The sequence below is a fragment of the Halichoeres trimaculatus genome, unplaced genomic scaffold (genome assembly GCF_033239565.1).
Source record: "Halichoeres trimaculatus isolate MK-OKI-2021-1 unplaced genomic scaffold, fHalTri1.1 fHalTri1_scaffold_10, whole genome shotgun sequence".
Taxonomy (NCBI): Eukaryota; Metazoa; Chordata; class Actinopteri; order Labriformes; family Labridae; genus Halichoeres; species Halichoeres trimaculatus.
Window position 1 is genome coordinate 38052500 of NW_027437187.1, and position 13940 is coordinate 38066439.

General features: G+C 39.4%; 1 protein-coding gene across 1 annotated transcript in view; it reads left to right on the forward strand.

Moving 5' to 3' along the window:
• The window catches only part of LOC141796659 (ethanolamine kinase 1), a 60891-nt gene that overhangs the window by 27449 nt on the left and 19502 nt on the right, over positions 1 to 13940 (forward strand). The window contains exons 4-5 of the mRNA XM_074677893.1: positions 12497 to 12645; positions 13100 to 13183. Of these exons, the coding sequence (XP_074533994.1) occupies positions 12497 to 12645; positions 13100 to 13183 (233 nt within the window). The remainder of the gene's footprint in view (positions 1 to 12496; positions 12646 to 13099; positions 13184 to 13940) is intronic.

Consider the following 13940-nt stretch of genomic DNA (forward strand, 5'->3'; position numbering starts at 1 on the left):
TTTTTTTTTCTTATTTAGAAAAAATTTCATGTGATGTCGTAGTTTTTTAAAATTATAATACATTTTGCAAAAACTTCAAATAATTATCAATTTTTTTGAAATATAACAGATTTTTTTAAAAATGATATATTTAAAATAAAAAAAACACTTAAAACCTTTGAAATCTCAAAAATGTGGTAAAAAAAAACTCAGTTTAAATTTCAAAAATAAAAAAATTTGAAATGTCAAAAATTAAATAAGAAAAATAAAAAATAAAAAAAGTGATTCAAAAATTTCAAAATCGTAAAAAAATGGAAATTCAGAAATTAAAGTTACATAAATAATAAATATGAAAATTATGAAATTAACAAGTTTGCAAAAATTTGAAATATAAAAGATTTTTTTTAAATTAAATATTTGATAATTCAAAAAAATTGCAAAAAAAAATGAAATCTAAAAAACTCTGGAAAAAACTCAAACTTTGTTTACATTTAAAAGAAAAATAAAAAAAAATGAATTTTTTTAAAAATTGAAAAAAAAAAGCAAAAAATTGCAGAAATGGTAGAAAATTGAAATTAAGAAATTAAAATTGTATCAATAATTATTATGAAATGTGAAAATTAAAACAAATCAAATTTTACATATTTGTTAACTTTCAAAAAATGACATTTGAAAAATATACAAACATTTTGATAATCTTCATATTTTTAAAATCTTGCAAAATATAAAAAAATATGTGTTTAAAAAAAATTGCTAAAATTCTTTCTCTTCCTTTTGAATACTGGGGTTTGTTACCATGTATTTGTTGATTAGATATTTAGAGTAATTGAGGTAATTCTCATCCCTAGTTTTGGGAAACCTTACCTTTTTCCTGAAGGTCTGTCAGTTCAACACTTATGTTCGAACCTTTTCAGGTGACTCAGGCTTAAAATGCTGGAATTTCTATTTAAAAAGCAGTAAAATCTGGGTGTAATGATCCTTTTAAAGTGTTGAACCTTTTGAGAGGATAAAGTTGAATGAAAACTCAGCAGCTTTACTCACTGTCAGAGAGCTGAGGACGAGGAACAAAAGCCTGAAATATGATGATGTGACACAAAAGAAGCTCGTGGCCGTGATGTTGGAGCAGCTGCTGGTGTTGGTGTGTGTGACAGAGGGATCGATACCTGAGAGTGTTTGTGACGGTGGAGGAGGAACGCTAACAGGTGTAGAGAGGTGTAGAGAGGATCTGAGGGTTGGAGGATCAACCAAAGGAGGAGGAGAAGGAACAATGAGATTGTTTCCACACATGCCTGAGAGGAGGCCAGCTCCGTGCCGTCATCCTCCCTGATGGAAACCAGCAGCCTGCTCTGAATCTTTATCTCTGAGGCAGCAGCACTTCACTCATGGCTTATCCTGTTCTCACATGTAAAAAACACATTCATCACAGAGGCTCGCAGAGCTCCTTCAGCCTCCTCCTCCACCTCCACCTCCATCCTCCATCCTCCATCCTCCACCTCTCACAGCCGGAGCTGGGACCACGTTTGAACGCTCACCTCTCTCCTCATGTGGACGGAGCCGGTCACACTGAGCTGTGATTGGTCAGAGGGACGAGGCGGGGGGCGTGGTTTCAGTGGCATTGACATTGCATTATCTCTGAGCGGGGTCAGGGGGTGAAAGGTGAGAGGAGGAGGAGGAGGAGGAGGAGGAGGACACAGAGCAGCTCCAGCAGCTTCCTGCAGAGCTCCCTCTTATCGGTCAAACGTTCAGACTTGTTTATGTTTGTGTCGAGGTCGGAAGTCCACCAAACGCCAGCCGGAGAGTTGCTTTTGAACATGTGCAGTTTCTCTTTGAGGGTTTTATCTCCTGGACGAAGAGGTTCAGCAGCAGAGTCACTCCTCTATTTAAGGAGAGGAAGTGGAGGAGAGAGTCTGACGGGAGGAGGGGTCCGGATGCTCAGAGACCAAAGTCCAGGAGAAATGAAACCTGGATACCAGGACAAAAGGCAGAGACACTACGTTAAAACGTTTAACTCCAGTTTATCCAAGAGAAGCTTAAAACTCCGCTCCAAAGTTCCTCTACAGGAACAAGAAATCAGACCCTGGATGGCAGGCTTTAAGCTGATTTTTAAAGTCTCTGTGAGGAGTTTCTCAGTGATCCTGAAAAAGTCTCCTTCTAGATATCTGCCTGATCCTGATCCACACTTTACATCCACGTCTGAGTCTCCATGACAACACCACGCTGTGATGAAGTTTATCAGAGAGAAGAGAGATCTGTGTTTTTCTCTGCTGAAGTCTCAGTTTCTGTGATTAATTTTGTAGTGATGGTGGACACTGGAGCCTAACTGTCAGACAGAAAAAGGACAGAAGAGCAGAAGAAAGAGAAACAGGAGAGAGATAGAGTACCAGGTAAAGGCTTAAACATGAACTAAAGGCTAAAACACAAGCAAAAGGCTAAAACACAGGCTACAGGTTAAAAATAAGAGGTAAAGGCTAAATAATAAGCTAAAGGCTAAAACACAGGCTAAAACCTGAAACACAAACTAAAGGCTAAAACATTGGCTAAAGGCTTAAACACCAGCTATAAAGTAAAACAAAAGCTAAAGGCCAAAACATAAGCTAAATGCAAAAACACTTGCAAAAGGCTTAGACATAGTTCAAGGCTAAAACACTGGCTAAAGGCTAAAACATAAGCTAAAACACAAGCCCAAGGCTTAAAACACAAGCTAAAGACTAAAACACAAGCTGAAGGCTAAAACACTTGCAAAAGGCTAAGACATAGTTCAAGGCTAAAACACAAGCTTATCATGAACTTAAGGCTAAAACACGAGCTACAGGTTAAAAATACAAGATAAAGGCTAAAAAATAAGCTAAAGGCTTTAACACAAGCTATAGAGTAAAACAAAAGCTAAAGGCTAAAACATAAGCTAGATGCTAAAACACTTGCAAAAGGCTTATACATAGTTCAAAGCTAACACACTGGCAAAAGGCTAAAACACTAGCTTAATGCTAAAACACAATAAAAATGCTACAAAAGAGCTAAAGGCTAAATTGTGAGCTACAGGCTAAAACACAGGCTACAGGTTAAAAATATAAGGTAAAGGCTAAATAATAAGCTCAAGGCTTAAACATGGGCTAAAAGTTAAAACCACAGGCTAAAACCTGAAACACAAGCTAAAGGCTTCACTAGCTAAAAGCTTAAACACACTCTTAAGGCTAAAAACACACTGGCTAAAGGCCAAAACACGAGCTAAAGGTGAAAAATACAGGCTGCAGGCTAAAACATGAGCAAAGAAAAAGTTTGAAACGTTAATCCATCAGTTTTTAAATCTCTTTATTTGTCACTGTTCGCTGTAAAGTTCATGGTCCAATCTGTGAGAGCATCTGAAGAGGCCGCCTGCACCTCATCAGGACGGCCAATAGATGGTGCTGTGCTGTGAGACTTGTGTGTGTGAATGAGCGGCGTCAGAGTCAGACACAGGCTGGAGGAAACGAGGAGCGAGGGGAGGAAAAGTGACTTCTGAGAGGCTGATTTAGAGACTCACATCTCTGAGAGTGTGTGTCTGTTTGGATATTCACTGGTCTCTGGAGACACACACACACACACACACACACACACACACACACGGGCTGGTGCAGACACAGAGAGGACAGAAAAGGCGGTTTTTAACAGGCATCAGAGGAACTTTTGTGCTGGAGCATGTACGAGGAGGCGCTCTGAATGTGATCTTCAGAGGAAACGCTGGAAGAAAAGGCGCAGAGACACAGAAAGCAGGAAGAGGCTGCACCTGCAGAGGAGGTCTTCAGCTCTCAAGCCACCCGCTGTGCACCCAGAGAGAGGCTGAGCGCGCACAGCCAAAGAAGTCAGAGCTGCAGTGAAAGGAGAGAAAAGCAGGAGTGCAGCATCTTCTTCTCCTTCTAAAAGGCCCCCTGCTGCGACTCCCGTTTGCTCTCTCATAATCGCATCAAAACGGCGAGGAGCAGAGAAAAAGGCTCAGCAGAGCTCGGCTGGTGTTTGAAATCATATGTAAATAAGGCGCATTGATAATGAAGCGCCAGAGGAGGAAATTCCACTAATTACCTTACAGATACTTGACAAGGAGCAGGAGGCGAACGCACTCGAAGCTCTGTTTGGCATGAAAAGGCCAGAGAAGAGAGAGGAAAAGATCTGATGGCAAGACGACAGGTTTCCATTTCAAGTCAGCGAAAGTCTTTCATTTGGCTTTTGACTCGCAGCGCTCCTGGCTCTGCGTGATGAAGTCAGTTTTGTTAAGTTGAAGCCATGCAGCAGTTCCTGAAAAGGAATCAGGGTGATTCAGCCCTGGGGGGCTGTGTTTGACGCCGCGTTGGAGAGGAGATGGGTGGATGGAGCGTGAGGGAGGGAGGAGGGAGGGAGGGGAGGGTTTGGAGAAACAAAGATCTCAGGCTGATCGGTCTGAGTGCACCGCTCAGGAAGATGAACTGGGTTTGCTTTTTCTCCGACAGCAGCGCGGATAAATAAGTTTATCAGTCACTTTAAAGCTGTTCAAGTTTAAGCAGAGAAGTAAACACACACACACTGTAAAAAATACTGTGAATTAATGAGGAAATTTCAACAGTAAAATCCTGGTTTGTTTAAATACAACACTGTAAAAAAAATTCCCTGTGAAATAACAGTAAAAAAGAAAAGCAGCAGTAACTTCCTGTTGTTTTACAGTGCGTATGCTGTAATTTATTTTTACAGTATAAATGTTGTTTATTGGATTACAGTATGTGAAAGTGACTGTAAAAATCATTGGGCTATGAGCACAAACAGACAGTCCACGCCATTAGGAGCACAGGTTGTCAGTCAGTGCCATGTGGAGCACAGACAGCCGATCCCTGCCAGTATATGCACAGACAGTCTGTCTATGCCATGTGGTGCAAATACTGTCACTTAATGCCATGTGGAGCACAGACTGTCAGTCAGTGCTATAAAGAGCACAAAACGGCTGGTCCATGTCATGTGAGGCACAAAAAGCCAGTCAGTGCCATAAGGAGCACAGATAGACAGTCCGTGCAATTTGGAGCACAGACAGCCAGTCTGTGCCATATGGAGCACAAAAAGCCAGACAGTGCCATAAGGAGCAGAAACAGCCAGTCAGTGCCATGTGAAGCACAAACAGCCATTCTGTGTCATGTGGAGCACAAACAGCCAGTCCGTGTCATGTGGAGCACATATTGTCAGTCAGTGCCATGAGGAGCACAGACAGCCAGTCCATGTAATTTGGAGCACAGACAGTCTTTCCATGCCATGTGAAGCACATATTGTCACTCACCGCCATGCAGAGCACAGATTGTCAGTGTGTGTAGTGTGAAGTACAGATTGTCAGTCAATGCCATAAGGAGCACAGACAGCTGGTCCATGTCATTTGAGGCACAAAAAGCCAGTCAGTGCCATAAGGAGCACAGACAGCTGCTCTTTGCCATGTGGAGCACAAACAGCCAGTCTGAGCCATGTCGATCATAGATTGGCCATGTGGAGCACAGATTGTCAGTCTGTGCCATGTGGAGCACAGGCAGCCTGTGCTCCCTGCAGTGTATCATTTCTATGTACAGCAGGGTCTCATATCCACTGTGTTCCCTCCTCTCTCACTGTTACTAATGTTACCAAACACCATCACAGCAAAAATCACTTTGCTGTAAAACAACAGTCAAATAATGACAGCAGGGATGGCAGAGTTTTTTTACTGATATTTCACAGTGAAATATTTTACAGTGATGTTTTAAAACACAACAAGATTTTACTGATGAAATTTCCTCACATATTTACAGTTATTTGATATTGTGTTTATCTGCAGGCTCAGATATTTTAACTTTTGCAGTAATTTTTTTATTTTATCTTGATGAAAGTGAAGCAGAGAGGAAGACAGCAGACCTGACGGAAATAAAGATCTGTGTTGATGCGTAGGAGCAGACTCTAAACAAGTCTCCTCTGCTTTCCTCCTGCGTTCCTGACGGGCCTCTCTAAATCAGCGGTGTGTATCATAGCGCAGCGACTGTTTGTCCCCCTGGATAAATAGCCGGTGTTCAGATTACTCCGTCTAAATGAGCCTCTCACGGTGGCCAGACGACTCCAAAGGAAACATGAAAATTAATTCAGAGGCGCTGGCGCAGCGTTTATTCCAGGCGCACTCTGCTCCGAGGCCGATCCGCGGCGTGATGGATGGATGGAGGAACGAGAGGAGGGAAAGAGAGGAGGAAAGAGAGGAGGAAAGAGATGAGGGAAGGAGAGGAGGAAAGAGAGGAGGGAAGAGAGGAGGAAAGAGAGGAGGGAAAGAGACGAGGGAAGGAGAGGAGGAAAGAGAGGAGCGCTGAGCTGCTGCAGTTTACGACACGGGGAGAAAAGTTCAGAGCTGACGGCTCATCTCTTCCCTGCTAAGAGGGAGCCTCTAAACAAAATAAAAACATGAAATATGACGAGAAGATGTAATAAAAGTTATCTGTCCACGCAGCAACATCATTTGACTTTACCAGAAATCTTAAAGTAAATATTTAAACCCAGTAAAAATGGGCTTTGAGAAGTTTCCCACGCATTAAACCACGGAGGAAATCTTCATTTTTAGATTAAAATTCTTGTAAACAAACTTCCTGGAGCCCAGCAATGATTGAAACATACTGAGAGTAAGCAAAAATTTCTAATTTCTTTCTTTTTGTGTGCTCTTAATTTTAGCACGTGAAGCCAAAGAGCAGGAAAATAAATCACTAACTTAGATTAAAATGATTCAGGATGAGAGATGTTTCTTAATAAAAGTTGACTCCTCTGGGAATAAGCAAAATGTTTTATTAAAAATCACAGACTATTTAAACTCTTACATGTTAGATATTTCACCTTGTTTTAAAACTTTTTACTTGTTCATCTGAAAGTTACAATCTCAGACTGAGCCTGAAGAGGTTTTTATTTTAAATTAGTCAGCAGATTTAAAGATACAGTTAAAAAATCAGTTAAAATGAGCTAAATTAGATTTATCTCCAAAAATCTGATGTAAAATATTTTTTCCAGATTCAGTAAAACCATAAAGGTGCTCGATTTAAAACAAATTTATAAATTATGAGCTGCACAGCAAAATCTGAAATCTTATCAAGTGTTTTTGTCTTTTATCAAGTAAAACTGTCTTGTTACACTAAACATGAGCCACATAAGTCAACACGGTCCAGAAAATGTCTTATTTCAAGTTATTTAAAGACAAAACGAGGTCTGAATTACTGTAATGAGTAAAAGTTTTAAGACATTTTTCTAGTTTCAAACAAATTTCTCTTGTTTCATTGGCAGATTTTTTTTTTAATTTTTGCAGCATTATAGACCTCATTTTGTCTTTAAATAACTTAAAATAAATTATTTTTCCAGACTGGTCAGGAGAATGTGGCTCATATCAAGTATGAAAAGACAGTATTTACCTAAAATGAGACAAAAACACTTGATGAGATTTCAGTTTTTTGCAGCACACGTCAGGGACAGAGACAGACTCAGTTTTGGGTCAGTCAGACACATTTTATTTGGGCCTTAAGTTACAAAAGTTTGTAGATCAATAATGTAATAAATAAAAATGACTGACAGTAAACGACTGTTTCTGTCTGAGGTTTTAAGGATGATTTAGTCGCTATTTTTCTAACTCTTCTGTGCATCAGACAGATCAACCTGCAGCCACTCTCCACTGAACCAAGTACTGTTACAGGTACCGACCGTAAAAAAAATGGATGTCATCTTGCTCGGCTCAAAGTGGGGTCTCCACAAAAGCTGCTCCCCCTGGTGGCTGGCTGCAGTATAGGTCAAAAAATCCATCTCCCCAGTCATTCCAGATGGGCTGTGGTCAAACTTTAAAAAATTAATCCACCTGGTAGAAATGTTTCTCACGTCTGATTGTTGTGGTGATTTGAAGATATCATTTGGCTGTCTTGTATCCAAGTCCTCTTTTTTCTGAAAAGTTTTGTTTTCATTAGTTATACGAGGTTAAAAACGAGGTTTTACGTCACGTTTAACGATGATTGACAGCTGATGTTCTTGTGTATTTTTTTCAGGGATTGTAAAATATGTCTGGAGGTAGAGTCAGGAAGTGATTAGACTCTCAAAAGAAAAAAATAATTATTATTTTTGTCACCCAGCTCCACTCAGATTCTCCCAGAATCCCTCACAGTCTCTACTGCTCAGACTCTGGCTGAACAACGGGGGAGTTTTGGTTTCGAAACCGTGAAATGGTAAATGACTGAGCCACGCTGTCCACTCTATAAACAGTCTATGGTATCAACCAAATTCTGCCAAAACTACTGATTCATGTAAAATCTAAAGTTTCACGTTTAGGTACCTGAACGCATCCTTGTGACTGTGAGGGAGTGGAAGAGTAGGAGATTTTCCATGCTGGACATGAACACAGCGTTATATGGTTAAACACTAAAGAATAAAAGTGTTAAATTGAAAAAAATAATCCTTTATAATTAAAAAATGATATTTTTTACCACATAAACACAAAACAGAACTAAAAATTTGTACAGTACCATATTGTTTTAAATGTGACAGGTTTTCCTCCCTTCTCTCCATGGTACTGACCAAAACCACTATGTGACGTTTATTATGAGCTGTAAGAGCTGGGACATTAACTAGGGTTAAATAGAAAAAACAAAAATCTACATTCTTTCCAAAAATAATATTTTGATCCCACCTACAAGGAGATAAGTGAATTTTAACTCTGTTTTTGTTTTTTCCAACATGCTAAAAAATCATGGCTCCTTTTACAAAGACAGAGCATCTAACAAACACTAACAATCACTAACAAAATAAACATGGAGCGATATAATTCTCACAATTTTAAACCAATACAAAAGAAAAAAAATAGAAAAATAAAATAAAATTAAATTAAATTAAATTAAATTAAAATAAAATAAAATAAAATAAAATAAAATAAAATAAAATAAAATAAAATAAAAATTAAATTGAATTAAATTAAGTTAAATTGAATTAAATTAAGTTAAATAAATTAAATTAAATCAAATTATTAAATTAAATTAAATTAAATTAAATTAGAAAATTGAAAAAAATAAAATAATAGAAATTTTTCAGGTGGGCCTGGGACCTTTGGGCCCCCCCCTTAACGCCGCCCCTGGTACATGTACCAGTGGAAAGCCGTGACTTCTGGGACTGACTCACTCCAACATAAAGCGTACTACAGTGATCCAAAGAGGACAAAAAGGGTCTGACTTTTGCAAACCACCTGAAGTGACAGAAACAAAACTGGACGACGGTTTTGATTTGACCGTCCAACTTAAAATCATTTTACGGCTGAACTTTCCTCATAAATTATCAGTCGTTTTTTACAGTCATCCACCTCCTCACGCTTCACGTTCAAACAAGAGGAAAGTCCAACATGGCTTTGATTTAGCTCCTTTGACTCATTTCTCTCTGAATAACACACACACACACACACACACACACACACACACACACACACACACACACACACTCACACACAGCAGATAAAGGAGTCAGATATGTCAGCGTGTTTCCACGGCGTCTTTCAGTGAAGCAGAGACCCAGGGCGCGGCTGGCGTGTCATTGTGCTCAGTCGTCACCGTCAGGCGCTCTGAAGGAAGACTCAGGAACTTTACTTTGCTTCTTTAACGCCCGCTGAGATGATTTGTCTAAAGTTTGAGCGTCGGGAGACAAACTGAGCTGGAGGTGAAGAAAAGTCACTGTGGCTTATTCATTAATATAAAAAATGTTAGTTATTCAGATTGATTCATTTGAGAACGGAGCCAATAAGAAAACATTCAGCGATGAAAGAGAGGACGTCTGACAAAGAGGCTTTTAGTCTCCACACGCGTTCACTCCTCTGTGTGTGTGGAGCTTTTAAAGGGCAGGGTTAAATAAAATCAAGTCATAAAAGTCTTAAATTTGTCTTTGCTGCTTATTAACCACATCGTGTTGGTGAAAGAGTCGTTCAGTCGTTAGTGGAGCAGTTTGACTCTTTTCTGGATGATCACGAATCCTGAAAACACGTTTTAACCCTCTCTGATTATCTTTATGTTAAAATTCAAACACGCTGGTTTAATTTTCCTTCACAGCAACATGGAAAAACACAAACATGATGCTCAGTGATTCTTTTCCACACGTCAACTGTAAAAAACTCCATAAATAATCCTCTTTTCTTTTTCATTAAAAATCTTAAAATTCGTGTGACAAAAATGTCCTCTACCAAAAAATTCTAAAAAAAAATAAAACACATTAATACTTTTTTCTACTTTTTTTTGTTGAGCTCCTTTTGTAAAATTACTTTTTGTTTGTTGTAACCCTTTAAATGAAATCATCATTTGATCAAATGATGTCGCTGTTTTTATGGGACATAAATGAATAAATAAATAAATAAAATAAGTTGTTTTCATATGATAAATGTTGGAGGGCTGAGGAAACTTACATTAAAGTGTAATTTTTTTTCAGTGTCATATTCTTAATTTCTGACCCTTTGAAAACTTTAGAGAACAGAAATGCACCATCTGCACTGTAAAATGTTATTTGTTGATTTTACTTGAAAAAATTAGGAAACCGATTAGGTCAAAAAAACAAAGTAAAGTAGATCATTAATTTGAAGTTGTTAAAACTGAAAAGATCTGTGTTCAGACGACTTGTGTTGTGGCGCGAACCTCGAGTGTAGTTGACAGAAAACCAGTTGTTAGGTTAACTATAAAATGTGACTTCAGATGGTGATGTTTGTGGTGATGCATGTCGTAACCGTGAGTGAGGAGGGAACACGGTGGATATGAGATCCTGCTGCACAGAGGACACAGGCTGTCTGTGCGCCACATGGCACAGACCAGCTGTCCTGTCTGTCCTAAGCTGAACCCATCAACACATCTTGTTTATTAGCATTAAAACTGAGCATACTGCATAAATCACTACTCATTAACTACATGTACCCATGCCATGTGGAGCACAGACAGCTGGTCTGTGCTGCAGGGCACAGACAGTGTAACCTCTCAATGTTCAGCAGGGTCTTCTATGCACTGTGTTCCCGCCTCGCTCACGGTTATAAAACACCATAAATTACTTTACTGTAGAACAGTAAAGTATTTTTACTGTTATTTTACAGTGTAATTTTTGACACACGTCCAGTCTTAAATTGACGATATAATGTTAACGCTGACCTGCTAACTCTTACTGACCTGTTAGCTGACGGTTTCCTTTGTGTTTCTCTGGAGTTTGATGATGGTTGATCTTCACTCACAGTATTTCAGTGAAAGTAACTTCAGCCTGATGAGTTTTATTACGTTCATTAACAGAAAGTTACTGTAGCTGAGTGTAAACTGGGACTGAGTAAGTCTAAGTCAACAAATCAAGCAGACACCAGTTACAATCACTCTTTCTTCAAAGTAAGGATTAAAATTAGACTTTACAGCGTGGTCCTGTCGTTAAAACAGTTTATTAAAGCACAGTCTGATCCTCTGTTCTCTAATGTCAGGTTTTTTTATTTTGGAATAAAATAGTTCAATTTATAATTTTTTACTGTTTACTGTGGGATGAGACAGTTTGTCCTCAGTACATTGTGGTCTTTTATGTCTAGTTGCTTTATATGTTTTATGCTTTAAGTTTCATTGTTTGATAGCTTTCATTGTTTTATTGCTTCTGAGTTTTTATTGCTAAAGCAAGCAGGTTGTTTTATATGTGTGATATAAATAAAGCCAACACTGACATCTGAACACAACACACCTGCTTTTCTCAATTGAAAAAAAAAGCTTCAACAATACAAATGGGCATTTAAAGGTTTAAAATATAAATTAATAAATAAATAATAAAAACAAAAACTAAATGAATTAATTTGATAAATCAGTAAATAAAAAAAATAGATAGAAATTAAAAAACAAAAACCTAATACATTATTTAAATAAATCAATAAATCAAACAAATAAATAAATTAATTAAAAATAATTAATCAAATTGATTTATTAATAAAAGTAACAAATAAATTAATAAATCAAGGTAGGTAAAACTATTTTTTAGAGGACACTTTTGTCCACAGAGGTCGGTAAATTAAAGTGAAACACTGAGGGTTAAACTGTGAGCTGACGAACTGAGGATCTGCAGAAACACTGAGGGTGAAATAAGATGTTAAAACTCAAGATAACAAAGGAGATAATAAAATACTAAAAGACCAATGACGTAAAAGAGAAACAGATGTTAAACTAAAACTTTAAAGTAGAGAATTTAAAAAGATCATAAGATAAAACGGATTAAAAAAAAGATAAATAAATATATTTTAACTCTTAAAGATTAAAATGAAATGACTTTAAGTTTTTTAATAAATACACAGAAAGATCAGTGAAGCTCAATTTGATTTCAGAGATGTTGGAGCTCTGAGCGGCCTTCAGGTTCAGGTCTCAGGTCTCAGGTCTCAGGTCTCAGGCTGATCCTGATCCTGGTTTTTAAAATCTGCTTCACCATGAAGACCTGTATAAGTCAGAGTGTGTTAGAGCAAACAGACGTTTATAAACCTTTAAAAAATAAAACTGAAAACGCCTCGTCTCTCCTCTGTCCTCAGGCCTACAGCTGGTCCAGACGTCCCCAGTGTCCAGACCCTGTCCCAGGAGATGGAGTCCCTGAGGAGACACCTGTCCCACCTGGACTCCCCCACCGTGCTCTGCCACAACGACCTGCTGACCAAGAACATCATCTACAGCCACACAGAGGGTGAGGACACGGCGTTTGGCGCTGTCAGGTCTCCTAGTCTTAGAGCTGAGAGGTCTGTAGTGATTGTGCTGGTTTCCACTGGAGCAGCTGAGTCTGGATCCAGTCCCCCTCCCTGGGCCCGGCATAAAGCCGCGCATAGAGTCTGCTTCCTTTATGTGGCACACGCACGCCGACCTCTGCTCCTCCAAAACCTCGCCGCTTTGTGAGGCGTCTCACCTCATTTGCAGGATTCTTTTCTCAGCTTCTCGTTTCTCTCTCGTGTTCGACGAGGACGCCCGGGGCCGCTCGGCGTCAAAGAGCCTCCTTGGCGCTTTGACTCCCACAAGGCTTTGCTCTGTCTCCACAAACAGACGCAGACTCCTCCGCTTTCTGTCGGAGCCCTGCGCCCGGGAAGAGTCGCTCAGGTTGTCTTGGTAACGGCTGCTTCTTCTCCCCTCTCCTCCTCCTCCTCCAGGAGCGGTGAAATTCATCGACTACGAGTACGCCGATTACAACTACCAGGCCTTCGATATTGGCAATCACTTCAATGAATTTGCTGGTAGGTCTGTGCTGGATGAAAATAACCTCAATTTGCCTCCAGATATTGATTTCTCTTTATTCCTAACGCGGCGTATTGATGGAGGCAGACGAGCTCGGAGGAGTGTGTGTGTGTGTGTGTGTGTGTGTGTGTCTCCTCTTCGGCTCTGATATCATTTACCTCTGATGTCTCCTCTCCGCTGCAGCAGGACAAATTGCTGTTTTCAGGCTGATGAATGTGTCTTTGACGCAGCGCGGCGAGGGTTAACGCCACCGTTTGGGGAACAATCATCCACACACACACACACACACACACACACACCTTCACACACCTTCACACACCTCGGATGATTGTGCAGGAAATTTTGGAGCAATTCAAACTTCCTGTGACCCTGACACTGAGCCGAGCAGGAGCTGTTTTCCTGCGGTTGGACAGACGAACAGAGGCTCAGACGGAGGATGGATGAGTCCGTCACACGCTCACTTTTCATCCGAGCGTTGTGAGTTTGATGAAACGTCAGAGACTCTCATCAGGTGCTAATAAATCCACGGTATGTGGAGGGCGGAGGAGGAATCCAGGGTCGAGCTCTGTGTTTAAAAAATTGTGAAAAGCAGGAAAATGTTCGCTGAATTTGACTTTGAATAAATGAATTTTAATCACGAAGGGCAGAAATTGAAATTCCCCGGCTCTTAAATTCTCACAAATGATGCTCCAATCTTCTCTGCTGCGTTAAAAAACGAAAAGAAGACAAAGAAAAAAAAGAAAAATGGAAGAAATA